This window comes from Pisolithus orientalis (assembly GCF_024613125.1).
Source record: "Pisolithus orientalis strain OTSU chromosome Unknown F5J12scaffold_10, whole genome shotgun sequence".
NCBI classification, from domain to species: domain Eukaryota; kingdom Fungi; phylum Basidiomycota; class Agaricomycetes; order Boletales; family Pisolithaceae; genus Pisolithus; species Pisolithus orientalis.
In genome coordinates this window covers 433,398-453,365 of record NW_026260791.1, presented here as the reverse complement: position 1 = coordinate 453,365, position 19,968 = coordinate 433,398, and the positions used below count along the sequence as shown (strand labels likewise).

The window sequence follows — 19,968 nt, the reverse complement described above, 5'->3', positions numbered from 1 at the left end:
CACTTCCCATCAGGGGAGAATGCCACTGAACTGACTCCATCTGTATGGCCCTTAAGAGGACTGCCAATCTGCACACCTCCCTCAATATCCCACACCCTCACAGTCTTGTCCATAGAGCCTGAGACAATCCTCTTCCCATCAGGGGAGAATGCAACTGAATAGATCAAAGAAGTATGGCCCTCAAGAGGGCTGCCAATCTGCACACCTCCCTCAACATCCCACACCCTCACAGTCTTGTCCCATGAGCCTGAGAAAATCCTCTTCCCATCAGGGGAGAATGCAACTGAAGTGACATCATCTGTATGGCCCTTAAGAGGGCTGCCAATCTGCACACCTCCCTTGACATCCCACACCCTCACAGCCCTGTCCTTTGAGCCTGAGACAATCCTCTTCCCATCAGGGGAGAATGCAACTGAAGTGACTTCAAGAGTATGGCCCTCAAGATGGCTGCCAATCTGCACACCTCCCTCAACATCCCACACCCTCATAGTCCTGTCCTTTGAGCCTGAGACAATCCTCTTCCCATCAGGGGAGAATGCAACTGAAGTGACACCATCTGTATGGCACTCAAGAGGACTGCCAATCTGCACACCTCCCTCAACATCCCACACCCTCACAGTCTTGTCCAAAGAGCCTGAGACAATCCCCTTCCCATCAGGGGAGAATGCAACTGATCGGACTATATCTGTATGGCCCTCAAGAGGGCTGCCAATCTGCACACCTCCCTCAACATCCCAGACCCTTGCAGTGTTGTCCCTTGACCCTGAGACAATCCTCTTCCCATCAGGGGAGAATGCAACTGAAAAGATTGCATCTGTATGGCCCTCAAGAGGGCTGTTATTCTGCACACCTCCCTCAACATCCCACACCCTCACAGTCTTGTCCACAGAGCCTGAGACAATCCTCTTCCCATCAGGGGAGAATGCAACTGAAAAGACTGCATCTGTATGGCCCTCAAGAGGGCTGCCAATCTGCACACCTCCCTCAACATCCCACACCCTCACAGTCTTGTCCCATGAGCCTGAGACACTCCTCTTCCCATCAGGGGAGAATGCTACTGATTGGACCCCAGCAGTATGGCCATGCAGTAGCTGCTGTTCAACTGGCCACCCTTTCAACCCTCCTACAGCAACTCCAGCCAGACCTGAGAATTTTGGCAAAAGCATTGTTGATAACAATGCGTTTGGAGGCATAAATGGCAATGCTGAGATATAAATGTGTGGGGTGCTGTGCAATATCACATTGCCAAAGTTCTGAACCAACTTGATTCCATCTTCCACCAATGCCAATGTATCCTTGAAGCCATCTTGGCCCTTCATTGTTGTGTTAGATATCATCAAATACTGCACATGAAGTACTCACATGTAGCCATTTTGCAACAGTGGCAAGAGCATTCAAACCCTTTCCAACTACCCCCAGCAAGCTTATTATCTCCAGCCAAAACATAATTTTTTCACTTCCAACAAAAGCCTTCACTCGCAATGCAAGTTCCAAGTCAAATCCTGTATTCTGCAGATGCTGTGCCCAGAATCGACTGGAGTAGGAGAGGTGGTGTGGAATCTTCTCCTCAATTCTCTTCGACAGATCATCAACTTCAGCATTGGCAAGATAAGAGCTTTCCAATTCACAGATGTTGAATCGAAGATTGTCATGAAGAATCTGCAATGCAGCAAATGCTAGGTCTTTTGTATGTTGTGTGTCGGAGGTGTCGATGAAGTAGATACCACTCCGTGAACGATCCATCAGGAAGTCATAGAAGGATGCATGAAGGGGCCGCACAGCAGAGACGCGGTCCACAATGCCACCCAGCACAGGAGACATGAATTCGAGGATGAGAAAGATGTCATAGTGGTCCTCCTTATTTGGGAATTTTTCACGCATCAAATTTAAGGCTGCCATAGGAAGAGGTTCAAGCGTCATCACGACTTGCCGTATCACGGAGTGATATCGTTCCAGGCCTCTCCCAGAATCAGGTATGCCCCACTTCAGGATTTCAAAGTAAGTCGTGTCCAGAAGTGTTCTTCCTCCTTTTGACTCGAGAGCCATCAGATCGTCATAGCGTTCTTTCGAAGTTTCCCCAGCTTTACCTGACCTGATGAACTCGCAAGCCAGACGAGCCCACTCGAATAGACCATCGGATTTTTTGACGACATTCTGGACTTCTGTTGCTCCAACGCTGGGAAGATGGTCAAGTTCCTTGGAAACATATAGCCGGATGTCACGTTCCACCAACTCCCGACGGACGTCGTCCAGTGAGGTGGCCTTCACGTGTGAAACATGCCTCATGACACGTTCAATGTCCGGTAATGGTCTGGACGTCAAAAGGATCCGGAAATTGGCTGGCAGATGCGCAGCTTCTGATGATTTCAGAAGGTTCAAGATTTCCCTCCTTGATGTCTCCGGCCCACTTTCATCCAAGGCATCGATTACCATGACCACATTCCCAACTATCTCTCCATTAATCTTCGACAGCGGCTCCAAGATGAATCGTTTCCACTGTTGTAGCACATCGCATGTGGTCTTGAGAGAGTGGTTATTTGACACCACGTTCGACAATGCTCGTCGAAATGCAGGATCACGATCCGCCAGATCACGGGCGATAGTAGTCAGAATCTTTTCCTCTCGTCGTTCGGCCTGCCTGTCACGAGCGAAGCAAAAACAGGTGCCAGTCGCTTTCACATCCTCGATCCACGATGCGATTGTATGGGCAATGGCAGACTTTCCTCTTCCGGGCTGCCCATGGAGCCACAAGATACGAGGTGCATTGACGTCACTTGTGGTGATCCAGTCGATGATATCCTTCAAAATTTCTGTCCTGGTACCGTCGAGGCATTTCTTGGTCGTATTCAGGCCTGCACCAGCTGCGTAAGCCATGCCTTCGAAGTTCAGATCTTCAAGCACGTGGGATATGTTGACCTGGATGTCCCGTATCGCGCGATCTCGATATTGTTGCATCAGGTCGCTCAGATTCTTGACGTGGCCACGGGCGACGGTCTGCGGGTCGGAAACAAGGCTATCCCCGATTCTTATCACTGACGATGTATCACATCAGCACACTGAAGCAGATCAGAGGACCATAACCATACGACCTACAAATGTTCTTCTTTTTGCAATATTTTACAACGAACAGCGCTGCGGCACTCATCTCCTGTGAAATCCTCCGTAACGTCTCTTTCATGCTATCCATATTTTTGATGGTATCCTTTTCCATAAGAAATTCGTAGAGATCCTTTACGGTATTGAGGAGGCCGAACACCTCGTTGTCTAGGTTTGCTTGGTTGATGAGCAACTAATAAGGACTACATGAGCGAGGGATCCATGAGAAGAAAGGGGAAAGTACTTGAGAAGCAGCGGTGAGAATCCCCAGTGCAAACTGGACATAAGGGTGGACCTGTGCACTTACATCAGAGCATGCGGGCGACGGGAAGGTTAAAGCGCCTACATTCGATAGAGTGGTAGCAAGGGAGTTGAACAATTTGAGAGGCTGGAGAATCGCCTCGATACTTTGAATATTCGTCACCGCAGTATCGGCCTGCCCGACAAGACCAACAGCGGTTTGCAATACTTGGGGGATGGGTTTCATGTCAACCATTGCCTGATGTGCAACATTGACTTGACTGCCAATGTTGTCGGTTGTCTCTGTAGTGGGAGGCTCTGATCGAGTCTGGTTCGACCGATGGAAGAGGTGTCCCATCCTGGAGAACAGATTTCGAGGGGTATTCGCCGATGGTCCAGCCATCGAGGAGACGTCGGCAGAGGGATGAGACGCTCCCTGTGACTGTTGAAACAGAGATCAATACATACCATCGCGTGCAAGGTATAAGGCGCATACCGAGGGAAGGTCGGTTGCGGCCGAGCTGGGTCTTTCGGAGCTAAACAAACGATGTTTCTTCAACTGCTTGCGAGCCATTGAGAAAGTCGTATTTTGTGTAGGCTTTGTAGGTTGGATTCGAGGTTGAGGGGTGTAAATCAGACAGTTTTCAGACTCGGGTGTTGAAAGCGTCGACTTGCTGTGGACACGTTGCAGGTGCCACTGCTGGAGGCCGGGAGCACGGCTAGATGCTTACATAATACGCAGTCACGCCTTCTTCAATATCGAATGCTTATGTAATGACGAGAAATTCGACTCCTTCATGCTCGCGTTGAAGAGAACGTCGATGGCAAGTCTACGAACGATTTCGCTATGCAGCGGGAGCCGTAGTACATCGCAGAATCAGATCATAGCTCTTGGACGAAGGCCCCAGTCATTGATCGAGTTCAGTCCAGCAGTAAGGACTCAGCTTTAGCTCGTGGTTGGCTCTCGCAATTCATAATACACGAATTCCGCATTTCAACGAGCCTGCCTACTGCTTCGGCTAGGCGCAGGGCGGGGCGTGGGCCTTCTTGGTCTGTTGGCTGGTTTCGAAAATTTCCACCAACGATGTCAACGCGATGTCAACGACGAGATCGTCGCCGCCACGTATTATTCCCCATCGATCCTATACCCTTCCACTCATAACGCCGCTCTCCTCGCAGGTCGGTGGGCACGCAGCGCTGCAAACAACAGAGGCGGGTTCGCTGCTCCTCAAACTAGCCCTCCATCCTACACAATTGGCGTTCTACCAGCTCGTTCGCGATGGCGTATCGCTAGACATCGACGCCACGACGGTGGCGAAATAACGAGCATCGTTATAACGGCATGCTACAGAGCGAACAAGTTGGACGCCACGGATTCGGCGATGAGGTTCAAAGTATTATGCGCTTTAAATTGCTTCCAGAGGTGAGAACGGGGCGGGGATATTATGGCAGAAATTATATGCTCAATGTTTACTTACAGTTCATTTTTAAAGGCACCGGAGGTAAACCATGCATTGATCCACAGGACGATCATGCTCGCATCTCTTCTCCCTCTCGGCACCTTCACACACGCCTGGCATGCCGCCATCGCACAGGTGTCTTATTCGAACAATGTCTGCTCTCCTCGCGGATTTACTTGGGTGCCGCAAGTATTGGCTAACGAGGTCATTTCTCCTCTGGTCTCCCAGCCCCATGCGCTTTTGCTTGTCGCGGGCGGAACAATACTCGCTCCCTGATACGACACAATTCACGGGAACCGGTCGATTGACTCGCCGTTCCTGATGATACTAGGTAAGTGAATCCTACCGTCAAGCCAAAGCAGAACTTGTTCATGCTCAATCTTGACTGATGCCAACCTAGCGTAGCACCAAGGTAATATTATTCTTCAGTGTTTTCGCAGAGACAATCTCTTATGGGGATTCAATTAAGTCTTCCACCGAAGTTTGCAAGGTTAGACTGAGTCCACTGTCGCTGGCTGCTCCGCTCTGCACGCTCTTGACAAATCCAACCGCCCTTCCCAGGAGTGGTTACCTCGCTTTTGGTCTCCGCCATTGCCATCCTGTAAAACCAACTGCGTCGATTACGAAAATTGCCTGAAAGGGAAGGAAGCTGCCCTTGGGCGAACTCTGACCTCTTGGTGTGGCTTGGGATGTTCTCGTATGCTATCGGAACGTGGGGTCATACAACGACTACATCAATGAGGTAATGATTGACCTATCTGGGAATAGCCCACGGCATATTTGGCTTCAACGAAGCCGTGGAGGAAACCGCCGAGCTTGTAAAGTTCGCAAGTATCGATGGCGTCGCTAGAGTGAGACAGCACCCTAATGCTGAGAAACCTCTTCCTCGATTCGCGAAGGTGATGAAGGCTGACAGCATGACTTCTTCGCGGTCACAGTACGTCACGGCGGGATACTCTCAAACCGAGATTGATGAGCTGTATGGAGAAGTGTGCATCGTTGCGAGCTCGGACAAGCCAACAAAGCGGGTCGTCTGCAAGGTGGATAATGTGGAAGTCTATACCTAGCCAGATACGAGTGGGTCGGTTTGCATATGAAGTATTAAAGAACTCAGGATTGCAAAATATGACTTCTGTAGCAGGGGAAGTGAATGGACGCCTTCGGATAAGCCACGAACTCTCTAACCAGTAATGACTATGCTATCTATGCTAGTAAGTAAAAAGGCAAGGGGCGAAACCTTAGTTGTAGAGCTCCGGAGTAGTCGTACTCCCGACTGGAAATGCTTTGAATGGAAGGTTATGAGATCAGAAGGGCCTCCGTTGTGAGCCCATACGGTGTCTGCACAGCAGTTGCACTAGGAGAATGCGTGACTTTCTCCGTACGTGTAGTGATGTAAGTGGTTGAACTTCAACCCGTCGAGAACATATCCTTCACACCTGCTAATTGCCTATGCGCTACTTGCAGTATGATGTGTCAAGATAAACGATCAAGTGTCGGACACATAGTGGTCGACTCGAAGAAGTCCGCGGACAATCTGGGTCGGTTATGTACTTCAAACTGGGTAAGGCGTTGGAGGCACCTCCGCCATCGCTGTGAGAGCAGCGCGCAGCCGCACAATGTCGAGATCCTTTGCTGGTGAGATGATCAATGCATGAATAAAGATCGAGGGGTTGATATCAGGAGCAGGTAGGTAGGCCGGAAGCATGGGAATAGGGAGCTCATCCTACATGGGGGAACGAAGGAGGTGGTTGAGCGGAGTAAGGCAGGGAAATTTGCAAGGGGTACTTACCTCGGCCCGTTCGAGGTATCCCACCACCCATACGTGGCTTTTGCGTTGTAAGGCCCAGTTGTGATCTACGTTGGGATTCTTTGAACGTTCGCTTGGAGGACTACAAACGGAGTGCATGGCTTCCAGGTCGAGGCAGAGAGTCGCGTCTACAAGCAATGCACTGGAAGCATCGTGCAAGAGCACGAGCGCAGATTCAGGGTCATAAGTTAACATCCTGCAGGAGCAGACGTGAATTAGATGCAGGTAATGCAGTAAGGAGTGTACCTGCCCGCAACTCTCAACTTCCTGCCAACGTCGTGTTCAGTGATAGCATCGAGCATTATCACAGTCGCATGTTCAACCTGCTGAGGCATTGTAGATCGTCGCCGGCGAGATTTCCCGTGGTTTACAATGAACTGACAGAACCGCAGACAACAAACGTCCTCGAGTCGATAACAGTCTGATAGTAGGAATTCACGAATGGCTGTGTCACGTCCGAAACTCATATCCACCCCACAGCATTTCAATCGTTCTCAGGTAAAATCCAATCGTTCAGACGTGCCTTGCTCATTCCTGGACCTCCATCGATACCAGGTGGCACACCATGAAAAGCCTTTGCGATGCACGAGCCGAGCTCCTTCGCCTGCAACACAGGGAGTCGGAACTTCTCCAGGAGATCGTGGTCGTCCGCAAGGCTGTAGCAAACCAGAAAGTTGTAATCGATGAGCTGATCAAAGCAAGCGCCGTCCCGTTCATCGATCGCCTTCCAAACGAGTTGCTTATACAGATATTCCTCCTCATCAAACTTGACCGGGAACGTCTGGCTAGAGTCTCACGCCGTTGGAGGGCCATAGTCATAGACATTCCTGGTATCTGGAGCGAGATCGACTTGGAATACTACTGGCTTCGCAAGTGCCCGGCGTTGAAGTTACATTTGGCAAGAAGCCGTCAAACCCCCCTCGCCATCCTCGACGCATATGACTTGCGAGAACTAGAAGTTGTTTTGCCTCATGCGAACCGTTTTCATACTCTGGAGATTATTGGTAACACAGAGAACATCCTCAGCAGAATCTCCCGCGTAAAATTTCCTTCTCTGCAGTACCTTAGCATAGATGGACGAGGGGAGTCGGTTGATATCCTGCCCAGGATTCAATCATGTGTCCCTGCCCTCAAGCATCTAGAATTGCTTGGATGGCGCGGACCCTCATCCGTTTCTCAAATTATTGCAGCCGAATCATTAGAGGAGCTGTCCCTCAGGGAAATTGCAAGTGACTGGAAGTTCAAGAATGACAGCATGCACTTTCCTTCGCTTCAGCGCCTCACGCTGGATGTCAGATCTCCTATATCTTTCTTGGAATCTATTATAGCTCCTAAGCTCGTGTCCTTTTGCTATACTGCAGCATATTGCGACGACCCGATCCCCACCAAGTTTGGCGAAAATTGGTCGAAATTCAACAATGTCTCCCGCCTCACTTTCACTTTACCCAGGTTTCAAATAGCGAGTGAGGAGACCTTGCTTTTGTCCAGGAGTCTCTGCCATATATTTCGTGGTATACGTTACGCAGACATTCAAGGGGATTACGTGTCGATGCTGTTCTCCCCTTGTATGGACGGCCGAAGTCCTCTTGATAACTGGACATGCCTCGAAACCCTGGACATACGAGACTTCACTTTCAGTTCACTCAGGTCGTTCAAATGTATAGTAACTTGGTTCACGAAGCGGAGGAACTTGGGCAAACGGAAATTGCATTTCAAACTCATGCAGGAACACGACACCGATGATCTGGTGATGCTGAACGCTTCCAACGCCCTCTACCAAACGTTGCAGGATTGTTGTGCGTCAGTGGTGTTCGATCGTGTTGCGGTATCTTGTTAGTTGTATCTTTCTTTGTCTGTAGGTTCGCTGTCATTGGTGAGCAGGTCTACTTTGCGTATTTCAGTACTGGTGTTAACATGTTGTTTCCCTCGCAGAGTTGGCCAACTTGCTGGACTGCGGATATCTAACTTGGCATCCTCGTAGGCGGCAAGTGGTACATAGAATGCTACGTTCCCTTCCAAGTATCCAAAAGTCAGAGTTCGTGTTGTATTGGTCCTCGGGTTCTGAATGGCATAGGATCCCTTGTGAGGTCAGCTGGGCTATAAGTCCATCCGGGGTTGAGTCAATTCCTGCACGCTATCTAGTACGGGTCTTAAAAAGCTCTTTTCCATGTCTGACAATATCAAGCTGAGGCTGGCCTCTAATTTGAACACCGCCTCAAAAATCTCAACCACCCTGTGTGCTGCACCCCTCAATCTGTGGGGACATTTGCAGCTTTAGAACTTTACATATCCTATATCCAAGCACGACATTGAAGCTCGCTACCTCGGTCTACCGTGTTGAGCTGGCAAGGCACCTCACCGCAGTGGATATTGACCACGCCTCGCGTGAGGTCGATATGCGGTCTCACCCTCGATCGTATCTTGTCGTCAACTCATTGCCAGGGGCTGAGAAGGCTGAAAGCATCACTGAATTTCCGGAATCTGGCTCTTCAAGTGAAAGGACGGTGTAGCAAATGCCCGCGAGCCATCTATGGACGACCTGAGTGAAAATTCGCCTCTCAATTGTCTTATACATCACGCGAACGATGATGGACTGACTTACGGCCTCAGGCGACCAACGAGGGGAATTAGTACAAAAAGGGGAAAGGGAAGCGTCAGCCACGTACGCAAGAAAATCGCCCGCTTGTCGATTTGATCGACTAGAAAGTTGTCGGAGAAGTTATAAGATATTCTCGTCGTCCATGGCACATCAGTGAGAACAGATCTCCAACGTAATTCCAGTAGGTGTTATCCTGAACTTTCCGGAGGCTTTATCATAACAAGTAAACCAACAGAAACAGCACGAAAAGAAAAACGACCGATACAAAACGAAAGACAAACCAACCGTAAAAACAAATGGCTGAGCCCAACCCCCATACACGTCAAAGGATTTCCAATACTTTCGCCAGAATGTTCTTGCAAGTGATGTGGGTTTCGAGCCCCGAAACAACAATTTCGTTCTCCGCAGCGACCCTCTTGTACTCTCCATCCGGCTGCTGTACAAGAAGCAATGCGTTGAACGGCTGTCCGAGGCGAGCAATCGTCTGTAGCGCCCGAGTATAGTCATCAACATGAGGCACGGTGATGGGTGATGGCGAAGGCGGCCCAACCACATCTGATTTAGCGTCGTGATAAACCGAGTCGGTGTCAGTACCAGACTCGGGGTCATCCTCCCAGACAATCTGTGATGGCACAACTTCGTCCGATCCAGGGCCAGCATCCAAATCTGACTCAGAGTCAGTATCAGACTCCGAGTCACCTCCCCAGGGAATCCCACTACTCGGGCCCCGGATATGACGAATCCACGGATGCGCGAAGACAATTTTTTTGGGCTCGTGCAACGGGAGATCATCGGCGGTTGTGAACACTACAGTTCCAAGCCCCGATACCCTAGCACGATATGACTTCTCATTTCCTTTGCGTGGCTTCTCGAGACTTTTCACAGGGAAGACGATGCATGGAAGATGTAGACGTCGGGCTGCAAAACGGGCAGGGGACAGACGGTTGATCTTATTGCATATTCTCTGTACTTCTTTCCAGGGCAACTTGTCACGTAACTTCGAGACGCGAGCTTCCATTTCTTCCCCTTCGAGTGACGGAGGATTGTAAGGAATTTGGTGGTAAACAGAAATGGAAGCTGGGAGACAACTGTTGTATGTCGATGATTTTCCTGACCACGCAAGTACCGTAACCTCGCCAGAGCGGGCCACAATCTCCTCCAGAAGGTGTCCGAGAGCATCGGGTCCTTCGCCGTAGTGGGGCCTGATATCGGACTTGAATATTCCGATAAGAGAGTATGCGACGTCTTCCTCGACCGTCGCACTGCGCGTCGAAGCGAGACGAAGTTTCTCGTGCACCCCAAGATCGTCTGGGGAGAACGTAACGATAGTTCCACGGGGTAACTTGATCGCATCTGCCAGCTCTTGCATGATCTCCAGAGATTCCTTGTGATTTGCACTGGTATCACCAAGGTATAATTCCCACTCGGAATCATAGAAAAACATAACTTTCGGTGCGAGAAGCTCTTGTAAAGTCCATGCCCGTGTCATCCATAAACTATGCGTAAGGTCTCCAGGCTTGGACGGATATCCTACGCCGGCAAGAAATACGAGCGTGGCTGCCGAATTCGCATACCATTTGTACATAGATGTGAGAGATTGATTGAGGATGGAGCTCGTAGTCTTGTCGATACAACACGTATCGGACCACGCCCAATTATAACCAAGTCTGCGAGTCTCCTTGCAAAAACTGCGCAACTTCTCGTTCAGAGGCATGTCGGGGAGGTTCCACACAGATTTGGCTACGTTGACGTCCTGGAATAATGGCTCGTTCCCCTGCCATGCATGAGAGAACATGACGTATCCGAAAAATTTCGCAACCACGCGTAGGATCCGCAGGTTGTCCACCTCCTTCATCATAGATGAAACAAGCTCTTTAAACGACGGATCAGCCTTGAGGATGCGGATCCGCTCGGGACCGTCACAAAGGCGACCGGTAGTGACATCGATGACGACAAGGGGACAGCTTTTGAGGATCTGGCGGATGATAGGATCAATAGCGGCGATTGTCTCGGATGGAGAAACATAGCTCTTGCGCAGCTCTGTGAAACCGCCATTGGTAAGTATTAAATTCATGGAGGAGGTACATACCCCTGGTTGAAGGGTCATGGGACTCTTCGATCACTTGCAGCATAGACCCAAAAGCATCAATCGCTTCGTCATACCTCTTCGCTCCATGGAGCGCCGCATGCTTGGCCTCGTAGCCCCAAGGGCAGGAGGCATCCACCTTTACCGCCTACACAGCAATTGTAGGGAACCGACTCGTATAAGAAGGGTATCATGCGTACGTCGTTCGCATCCTGCAGTGCGTCCTCCCACAAGCCTCTTGCCACCCGAGCTCTGCTCCGGTTGATAAACAGACTTGCGGGACTTGAAGGACCCAGGGGCAATGGAGCAGGGTAGTGTGTTCCTGCGCCGTTATGTTCTCCAGATCCGATGGCTTCATTACCAACATGTTCAAGTGTGGAAGCGCATTTTTCGGTGAAGGCTGACGATCGATATGGACGTGCACGTCAACCAGACTAGCAACTACAAGACGCACCTGAAAGCCAGTCCGCATTTGCTTTGCTCCTCAGGGTCTCCTCATCCGAAGTCCTAATGATGCTGATGAGAATTTCCATGGCTTCTGCTGCACGTTCTTCAGCATAGAGTGTTTCACATAGTCGCTGCTGGGAAGTAATGTCCGGCCCATCGAAACTCCACCCAAAAATCTTCATGGATGATTAGATTAATAGGTAGTGACGGAAGAAGACCTACGAGCGAAATCGTCAGTAGCGGAGGACATTGTTTATAGCTGGGGGCTAAGCTTTTCGCACGCTCGATCGTTGGTATCGCACGTCCATAGTTTCCATTTTTCATGTACATAACTCCAAGGATCTGTGGAATATATCAGCAGTAATGCTTACATATACGTTTGCAAGACCGTCATGCGTGAGGTACGCACCTGGGTATGAAGGTAGGTGGCGTCGTCGTCGCCGTCCTTGTTTGCTCTCGTAGCGAGATACTCTATGCGCGTTATTGCCTCTTCTTGATTTCCGGATTCGAACACAAGGATAGCCTGATTAGAACGTAGATTAATTCTGATAACAATCTAGATCACCTCGCGCACCTTCAGTAGTAAAAGAAATTTGATCTCGTTCAGCCCGCAATCATGAAAGGCGAGATCGAATGTGCACAATGCACCCTCTGAGTCGCCCTGGCCAAGTAGAGCAATCGCCATCGCGACGTGGCCAAAAGGTGATGTCTGAACCCGGAGGGACTTCAGGTGCATGTGAGCAAATATGCGTATGGAGTAGAGAGCCTAAAGCAGATTCACCTCCTTGACATCTTCTATCGCAGGTGCTATATGTTTCAAACGTGCTCTTACAAGACCGCGGATTGCTAGCATATAGTGACTAGGACTTGAAGTGCTCCCGATCTCCTCTGAAAGTAACATTTCGGTGTTCGTCGGATCGCTCTGTGTCCATGACTTGAGGGTCTCGCCGCTCATTTGTACGAGCGGAAGCTAGGAAGGGCGGAGCCGGTGACAGATTGAGGTGTCATGCAGGATAATGATTGTTACCGATGAGAGCTCCATGAGTGGATGTACACTTACAGCAGGGTGGAAATACTCGGGGGAAAGGATATCCCTGAGGTTGTGAATTGTAATATTCCTGCCATTCCCACATGCGAGATAGCCCCCGCTTGGTGACAGAGCAACACATTTGACCTCCGTAGTGTGCGTGATATTACCGCCGATCTGCTTGTGGGACACACAATCCCACAGCGAAACTGATGAGCCCGCGGCACATGCAATGAATCTGCCGGTGGATGCTATATGTACTGGAGATTGGTTTTCATGGATCGGCCATTCCGAAGTCGAAGACTTGGAAAGGTCGAAACAGACGATTTTGCCTCTGGGCGCGACGAACAGCTGCTGGCCATCAGATGACCAGGCCAACGGAGATCTCGAGGACCGACCGGTTGAACCGTATTGACCTGAATCGAACAAGATATTGCCGTTGTCGGTATTGTAGACACGGAAACCTTGACTCTCCGAGGCGGTAGCAAACCGTCTATCATCTGGGGAGAACTTGGCACCAACAATCCCGGAGTGTGGGAGAGGAGGAAGGGGTTGGATACCGGAAGTGCCATATGTACTGAATATATGGACATTGTTCCATGCTGCAGAGGCTATTTTAGTACAGTCGCTCGAGATATCGACTCCCAACGCCCAGTTGGCGCATTCGAGCTCGCACATTTTTTCATGACTGGTCGCATTCCAGAGGATCGCCTTCTTTCCCCAATCCCCAGACACCATCCACTCGCCGTCCTGGGAAACGACAAGGGAATTGACCGTGCCACTTGTTTGCATGGCCGGACCCTGCAATTGTTGCTGTCCGTCTTCAACCTTCCATCGACGAATATTACTATCGTAATGTCCTCCTACGACCTGACTTTCGTCCGCAAATGTGACTGAGTATACCTCACTCGGAGATACAATTTCAATCTGTTGATCTTAAGTAACCGAACCGTCAGTAGGACCACCTCTGCCTCTCTGACTGCTGGAACGCACTCGTCATCGTCGCTGGCGAGCCCGCTAACACAGCTTGTCTTGAAGTTTAGAGGGGAAACGAGCGGATGTATTGTAGACTCACTCGTGGCACTCAATATATGAGCTACACGTTTGTGAGCGAACATTAAAGCTCCGACTGGAGATTCAAACTCCGCAGAAAAAGCGCGTGATTCGGAAACAGTAGATGTGTAGATAATGCTATTAACGCTCCGATTAAAATTAAAACTCCGCCTAAAAGCGTGCATGCTTATCAATAGAGAGATCTAGCAAGTGATAATGAACTGATAACAAACAAAACAAACATCCATATTCACATATACTACTACATACTATTGTAGTGTGAATACAGATGCAGATGTATATATGGGGGGGGGGACAGGAATACAACTAGGGGGGGGAATGGGGATGCATACTAAATGATGATGAGTATTCTGTCATACACTGTTATCAAACATGAATGCAGATGAAGACTAAAGCCCTCATGCATAGAAGGACTGCTGGACATTAGCAGTCATCAGTGCTAGAGAGAAAAGAGGAAGTGAGTTAAGTGCTGTGAGTCAAAGTGTGGAAAGGCAGTATAAACCAACCAAAACCAACACAAAAGCCAAATATGAGCAAGTGGTGGTTTGCCTCCACAGAACCTGAAGGGCAGAAAAAATCTAATGTGGGGGGAACTTCAATGGTAGGTGCTCCTGGCACAAGTTGTTGATGAGTTACACAGGAGAAGATGAATGGATGCTAACTGAGAAGGGGATGTTGAATGGAGCAAAGGTATTCAGCTGAAAGGACTCCTGGCACAAGTCAATGATGAGTTACACAGGAGTGAAAGGATGACTAAGCAAAGTTGCTGACTAAGCATGGATTAGACTGCAGATAATGAATGGTGGTAGATAGACCCTTCTGAATAAGCCTCAACTACCAAGGATGATGATTGGTGACAGATAGACCCCTTCATGGAGCCTCAACTGTCAACAATGAGTTATGCACTGAACTGACTGCTTGAGTGACCTCTGATTCACTGGGTTGTAGCTAAGTACATGGGGGTTTATATACTGTGGAGGGAGCACAGCTTATGACAAACAAGGGACAAATGCTTGGTAAGTAATGAGTAAGGACTGTAAGCAGTGAGTAATCCTGATGAGTAAGCAAGGATAGAGGATTGGTAAGTATTGACAATAAATGAGTCAAGGACAGTCAAAATATTACAGTATGAGTCAAATAATGTCAGAATCTGAGTAAGTGCACTGATATCACATTAGGTGATGGCAATGCAAGTCAGATCTGGGCAGAGACACCACTGGACCAACAGATTGGATGACAGATGGACAGTGTTTCCAGATGGGGAAGTATTAATTCCAGAAAAGGATGGCATGAGTCAGATGTCAAAGGGCTAGGGTGTTGGGGGTCTGTAGGGTAATGGGAGCATAGGTGATTGTGTCTCCCACCCATTCATCCTCTCAGTGAAGTTAATAAAAGCTTCATGAATGGGGCTCTGATGGAGGAGAGGGAGAAGGGGGGACATCTTCTGCTGGGTCTTGCAGTAAAAAGGCAAGATGCATGTCATACTCATCATGGATGCAATCAGGAAGGCTGGAGAACAGTAGATTGTACTGCAGCTATTGCAATGTGGGGAGAGTGATGGACAAGATTGGAATAAAGACAGTGCAGGGGGCAGGGAGGAATGATCCATATGCTTCATCAGGTGGGGAGACCAAAATGACCACATAAGACCTTTGTAACTGAGTGACAGACCTGAGGTGACCAAAGAATGTCCTTCTGGAAGTCATACTGACAAGGAGAATATACTGACCAAGCTGCATGGGATGGGGCAGGGCTGATGACAATGGAATGAACCAGGAGGCTTCAGGACAGAAGCTGGTGGGAACACCTGGCAGATATACATAGCCACTGTCTCTGGCAAATGAGACAAGTGAGATGATTGATGAAGAGGCAGCCATATCTGATGGACTTAGCAAAATGAGCATCTGATGGATGGAGTGCTGTAGAAATGTGTAGGGTGCAAGGATCCTTTCCAAAACTGGAAGGCAGGATGGTGTGGCTGAGAACTTTAAGTGAGTGTGAGAATGGAGTTGATATCTTTGGAAATGGTGGAGATATGATGAAAACCAGAATGCCATACATGGGTGCTTAAAACTTTTAACATGCACTTAACTCACTTCCTCTTTTCTCTTTAGCACTGATGACTTGTTCTTGTGCAAAGGATGACTGCTAATGTCCAGCAGTCCTTCTACACATGAGGGCTTTAGTCTTCATATGCATGGCATGGTGCACAACTCATCAATGAGTTAGGCAGAGTCAGCTGTAACCATGTCCACAACACCTTTGGTGTGTGACAGCACCCATCAAAAGTTATTAGCACTTGTGTATGGCATTCCATTTTTCATTGTATCTCCACCACCTCCAAAGATATTGACTCTGTTCCCACACTTGCTTAAAGTGCTCAGCCATGCAATCCTGCCTTCTGAGTTTGGAAAGGATCCTCACACCCTACACATTTCTACAGCACTCCATCCATCAGACACTCATTTCACTAAGTCCATCAGATATGGCTGCCTCTTTGTCAATCATCTCAGTTGTTTCCTTTGCCAGAGACAGCAGCTATGTATATCTGCCAGGCATTCCCACCAACTTCTGTCCTGAAGCCCCCTGGTTCATTCCATTGTTGTCAGCCCCATCTCATCCCATGCAGCTTGGTCAGCATGTTCTCCTTGTCAGTATGACTTCCAGAAGGACATTCTTTGGTCACCTCAGGTCTGTCACTTGGTTAGAGAGGTCTTATGTGGTCATTTCAGTCTCCTCACTTGATGAAGCATACAGATCCTTCCTCCCTGCTCCCTGCTATGTCTTTATTCCAATCTCATCCGTCACCCTCCCCACATTGCAACAGCTGCAGTATAATCTACTGTTCTCCAGTCTCCCTGATCACATCCATGATGAGTATGATGTGCATGCTGCCTTCTTACTGCAAGACCCAGCAGAAGATGTCCCCCCTTCTCCCTCTCCTCCATCAGAGCCCCATTCATGAAGTGTTTTATTATCTTTGCTGAGAGGATGAATGGGTGGGAGATGTGATCATTACCCCACAGACCCCCAATGCCCTAGCCCTTTAATACCTGACTCATGCCATCCATTCCTGGACTTAATGCTTCCCCATCTGGAAACACTGTCCATCTGTCATCCAATCCTTTTATCTAGTGATGTCTCTGCTGAGGTCTGACTTGCATTGCCACCCCCTAATGTGATATCAGTGCACTTACTCAGGTTCTGACATTCCTTGACTCATACTGTGATATTTTGACTGTCCTTGACTCATTCATTGTCAATACTTACCAATCCTTTTTGCTTGCTTACTTTTCATTTCTCACTTACTCATCATGATTACTCACTGCTTACAGTCCTTACTCATTACTTACCAAGCATTTGTGCCTCATTTGTCATAGGCTGCACTCCCCCTACAGTATGTATATAAACCCCCCTGTACTTACATAGCTACAACCCAAAGAAGTGAATCAGAAGTCAGCAGTCAGTTCAGTTCATCTCTGAAATAACTTGTCATCAATAGTTGAGGCTCATTTAGAAGGGTCTATCTGTCTTCATCATCTGTGGTATCTGAGGCTCCATCAAGGATCTATTTACCATCATTCATTATCTGAAGTGTCATCCATGATTAGTCATCCTTCTGCTCCTGCATAATTCAACATTGACTTGCACCAGGAGCACATTCCATCAAAGATCTTTACTCCAGTCAGCATCCCCCTCATGATCATCATCAATTCATCTACTCCTGCATAACTCATCAGACTTGCACTAGGAGCACTTTCTGTCAAAAAACCCCATAGTAGATTTTTCTGCCCTCCAGGTTCCATGGAGGTAAACCACCACTTGCTCTTTTGTTGCCTTTGGTGTTGGTTTTGGTTGGTTCACACCAGCTTTCCACACTTTGACTCACAGCAGATAAATATCTTGATTACTAGACAAAGAGCCTTGATCCTCACTGTCAGCTACACCTTTTTGCAAGGCAAGGTTCTGCACACAAAGTTCCTCCAACTTGACAGCAAGCTTCATATTCTCCAACTCTTGAGCCACCATTGTCTCCTCATGTGCAAACAGCTCATGTTGCATGGTAAGTTGGTGTTCATGATCAGCTGAGGGAGTGGTGGCCTTCTGGTGAGTCCTCCAGTATCCATACTTAGCCAGTGATGCTTGACCTCCAACCTATCCTGCTGTGCCTGTTGAAATTGCTTAACAACAGTTGATGGAGCAGATGTGAGGTCTGAAGAAAGCTTGTCAGCAGGGGTTTCCCATGCATGCTTATGGGATGACTTCAATGACAGCTTTGAATCACTGTCATCAGAGAGAGTGGTGACACTGGGGGGGAAGACAATGAGAGATGAAGTGCTGAGAACATATTGGATGAAGTGATGTTGGTGCCAGAGGAGTCATCCATATTCAGAGTGGAGGCTGACCAGAGTTTAAGGAGGGGTCAATCCTGCTTGAGGGACAGACATGCTGGCTGGAGTTTTGGACAATGGAATATGAGGGGGGGGTTGTCATTCAAGCTGATGGAATTCACCCTGTTAAAAGTAGAGGGGGGAGGAGACATGACAGCAGACAACTCAGAAGAATTGAAGGATGGTGGGGGGGCAAGCAAAAACCACTTGGAATTAGCAGGGAGCAACAATAGCAACAACCATTTAGAAAAAAGGGGGGGATGTGATGGGTTGGCCAATGTTGACTGCCATCCAGCAGAGGACAGAGAGGGCAATGGAATGACAGTGGGTGGTGGCAACTCTTGCTCAGGGAAGAGCAGGGAGGGGGATGGTATGGGAAACAATGGCATCTTGGTGCATGACAAGGGGGGGTCATTGTTGACACTCATCAGTTCAGAATTGTCTGCAAAAAAGTTGTCAGCAGTATGAAAATTGTCACCACCCTCCTCTATTTTGCCCTCTTCCAGCTGAGATCAATTCAGTGGGCCTGCAGCAGGATCAACAGATTCTCCAGATGGTGGGTTTGGCCACAGCTTGAAGAGTTCAACTGCATGCCTAGCAAAATCCTGCCCACTATCAGCAGCACTCCAGGTGCTGTTGTAGGCAGGATTTGTGTGCCACCATCCATGCAGTTCTCCCCACCAAGGAAACTCCTTCTCAATCATTGCTGATAATAATCAGTAAATGAATGTGTTTAGGAATGAGATAGTCATGCACCAATTACATTTTTTGTGCTGTTGCTGCAGGTGAGATCCTTGTAGATGCACCCAGCACCCATCTGTCCAAGTAGTGCATTTTGCTTTCAGTACTTTGTTTTTAAACTGTAATAGTTGAGCAGTGAATTCTTGTTTAAAAGAAATGCACATACATGTCAAGCCAACTACAGATTGGAGTGGCAAAGACAGCTGGATTGTCTTGAGAGGACTCAGAATTTGAGGGACTCATCAACTGAGAAAATTGCTTTCATGGTCTCAACATATATCACATTCTTCCCATGTTGTAATTGCTGCTTACTCCTACCCTCCTCTCAAGCATCTTGTGTGGAGTTGGAAAACAATCTCTTCCACTCTGCTTCATGTGTCCTACACCACTCAATAAGATGATCAGTCCACATAGTGTAAGTTTTCTCCCATATAATGTGAGGGACCACTGCTTTTGTTGCTGATTTGGTGGGTTGTGATGCCAGGGGAGGAGCAGATGGCTCAGACTCTATGGCAGCTGTGGACAATGTAGGCAAGAGCAGTCAGAGTTTGAATACTGATATTCTCAGCTGAAAACTCACCACAAACACCTGACAAACACCCAAGGAATTAGCTGAACCTCTAGCAACTTTGAGATGCACTATAGAATCAGTGCACGCTATCAAAGTCATGTTGTATTCTTTAAAAATGAAGATTTGGCAATGCAGGTCTTAGTAATGATTTACATAATGATCCTTGTGCATTGAGCTCCACAGTGACATTTGGTGTAAGTACTCTTTGCTTCAGTGTCCATTAGGCTTTTAACATGTGGGTACTGTGGTACAAAAATATGGGTACCCTTGGGTGCAGCCTAATGGTGGCAGTGTGCAGGTAAAGATTAGTTTTTTGAGGCACACAGAGGGTTCACTCATTGTATTCTCCTTGCATCCTACAAAGATGGCAGTTTCATCCTTCATGAATATGATCACAAGTGGGTGACAGATCTCATCTTTCTCCAACAA

The 19,968-nt window shown here is 48.4% G+C and overlaps 4 protein-coding genes across 4 annotated transcripts; 2 read left to right on the top strand and 2 right to left on the bottom strand.

Annotated features, from left to right (window-relative positions):
- Positions 1–4,431: 4,431 nt before the first annotated feature.
- On the top strand, positions 4,432–5,863 carry F5J12DRAFT_891593 (uncharacterized protein; the record flags this gene model as incomplete). Its single annotated transcript, XM_051747504.1, has 4 exons — positions 4,432–4,647; positions 4,688–4,759; positions 4,817–4,838; positions 5,565–5,863. 4 exons carry the CDS (start codon positions 4,432–4,434, stop codon positions 5,861–5,863), a joined length of 609 nt encoding a protein of 202 aa, XP_051601085.1.
- A 59-nt stretch (positions 5,864–5,922) lies between these two features.
- F5J12DRAFT_823799 (uncharacterized protein) lies at positions 5,923–7,422 on the bottom strand. Its single transcript, XM_051745412.1, has 7 exons — positions 7,160–7,422; positions 7,086–7,101; positions 7,061–7,062; positions 6,850–7,030; positions 6,586–6,799; positions 6,233–6,519; positions 5,923–6,166 (listed from the first exon to the last, which is right to left on the bottom strand). The coding sequence occupies exons 4-6, from the start codon at positions 6,936–6,938 to the stop codon at positions 6,349–6,351; spliced, it is 474 nt and encodes a 157-aa protein (XP_051601084.1). The 5' UTR covers positions 6,939–7,030; positions 7,061–7,062; positions 7,086–7,101; positions 7,160–7,422; the 3' UTR covers positions 5,923–6,166; positions 6,233–6,348.
- Positions 6,847–8,750, top strand: F5J12DRAFT_40152 (uncharacterized protein). Its single transcript, XM_051739248.1, has 2 exons — positions 6,847–8,476; positions 8,536–8,750. Exon 1 carries the CDS (start codon positions 7,169–7,171, stop codon positions 8,438–8,440), a length of 1,272 nt encoding a protein of 423 aa, XP_051601083.1. The 5' UTR covers positions 6,847–7,168; the 3' UTR covers positions 8,441–8,476; positions 8,536–8,750.
- Positions 8,751–9,355: 605 nt separating this feature from the next.
- On the bottom strand, positions 9,356–13,843 carry F5J12DRAFT_40085 (uncharacterized protein). The gene is made up of 10 exons (XM_051739244.1): positions 13,756–13,843; positions 12,796–13,697; positions 12,517–12,705; positions 12,310–12,459; positions 12,145–12,258; positions 11,958–12,077; positions 11,743–11,911; positions 11,489–11,688; positions 11,292–11,436; positions 9,356–11,242 (listed from the first exon to the last, which is right to left on the bottom strand). Exons 1-10 carry the CDS (start codon positions 13,760–13,762, stop codon positions 9,525–9,527), a joined length of 3,714 nt encoding a protein of 1,237 aa, XP_051601082.1. The 5' UTR covers positions 13,763–13,843; the 3' UTR covers positions 9,356–9,524.
- Positions 13,844–19,968: the final 6,125 nt, after the last annotated feature.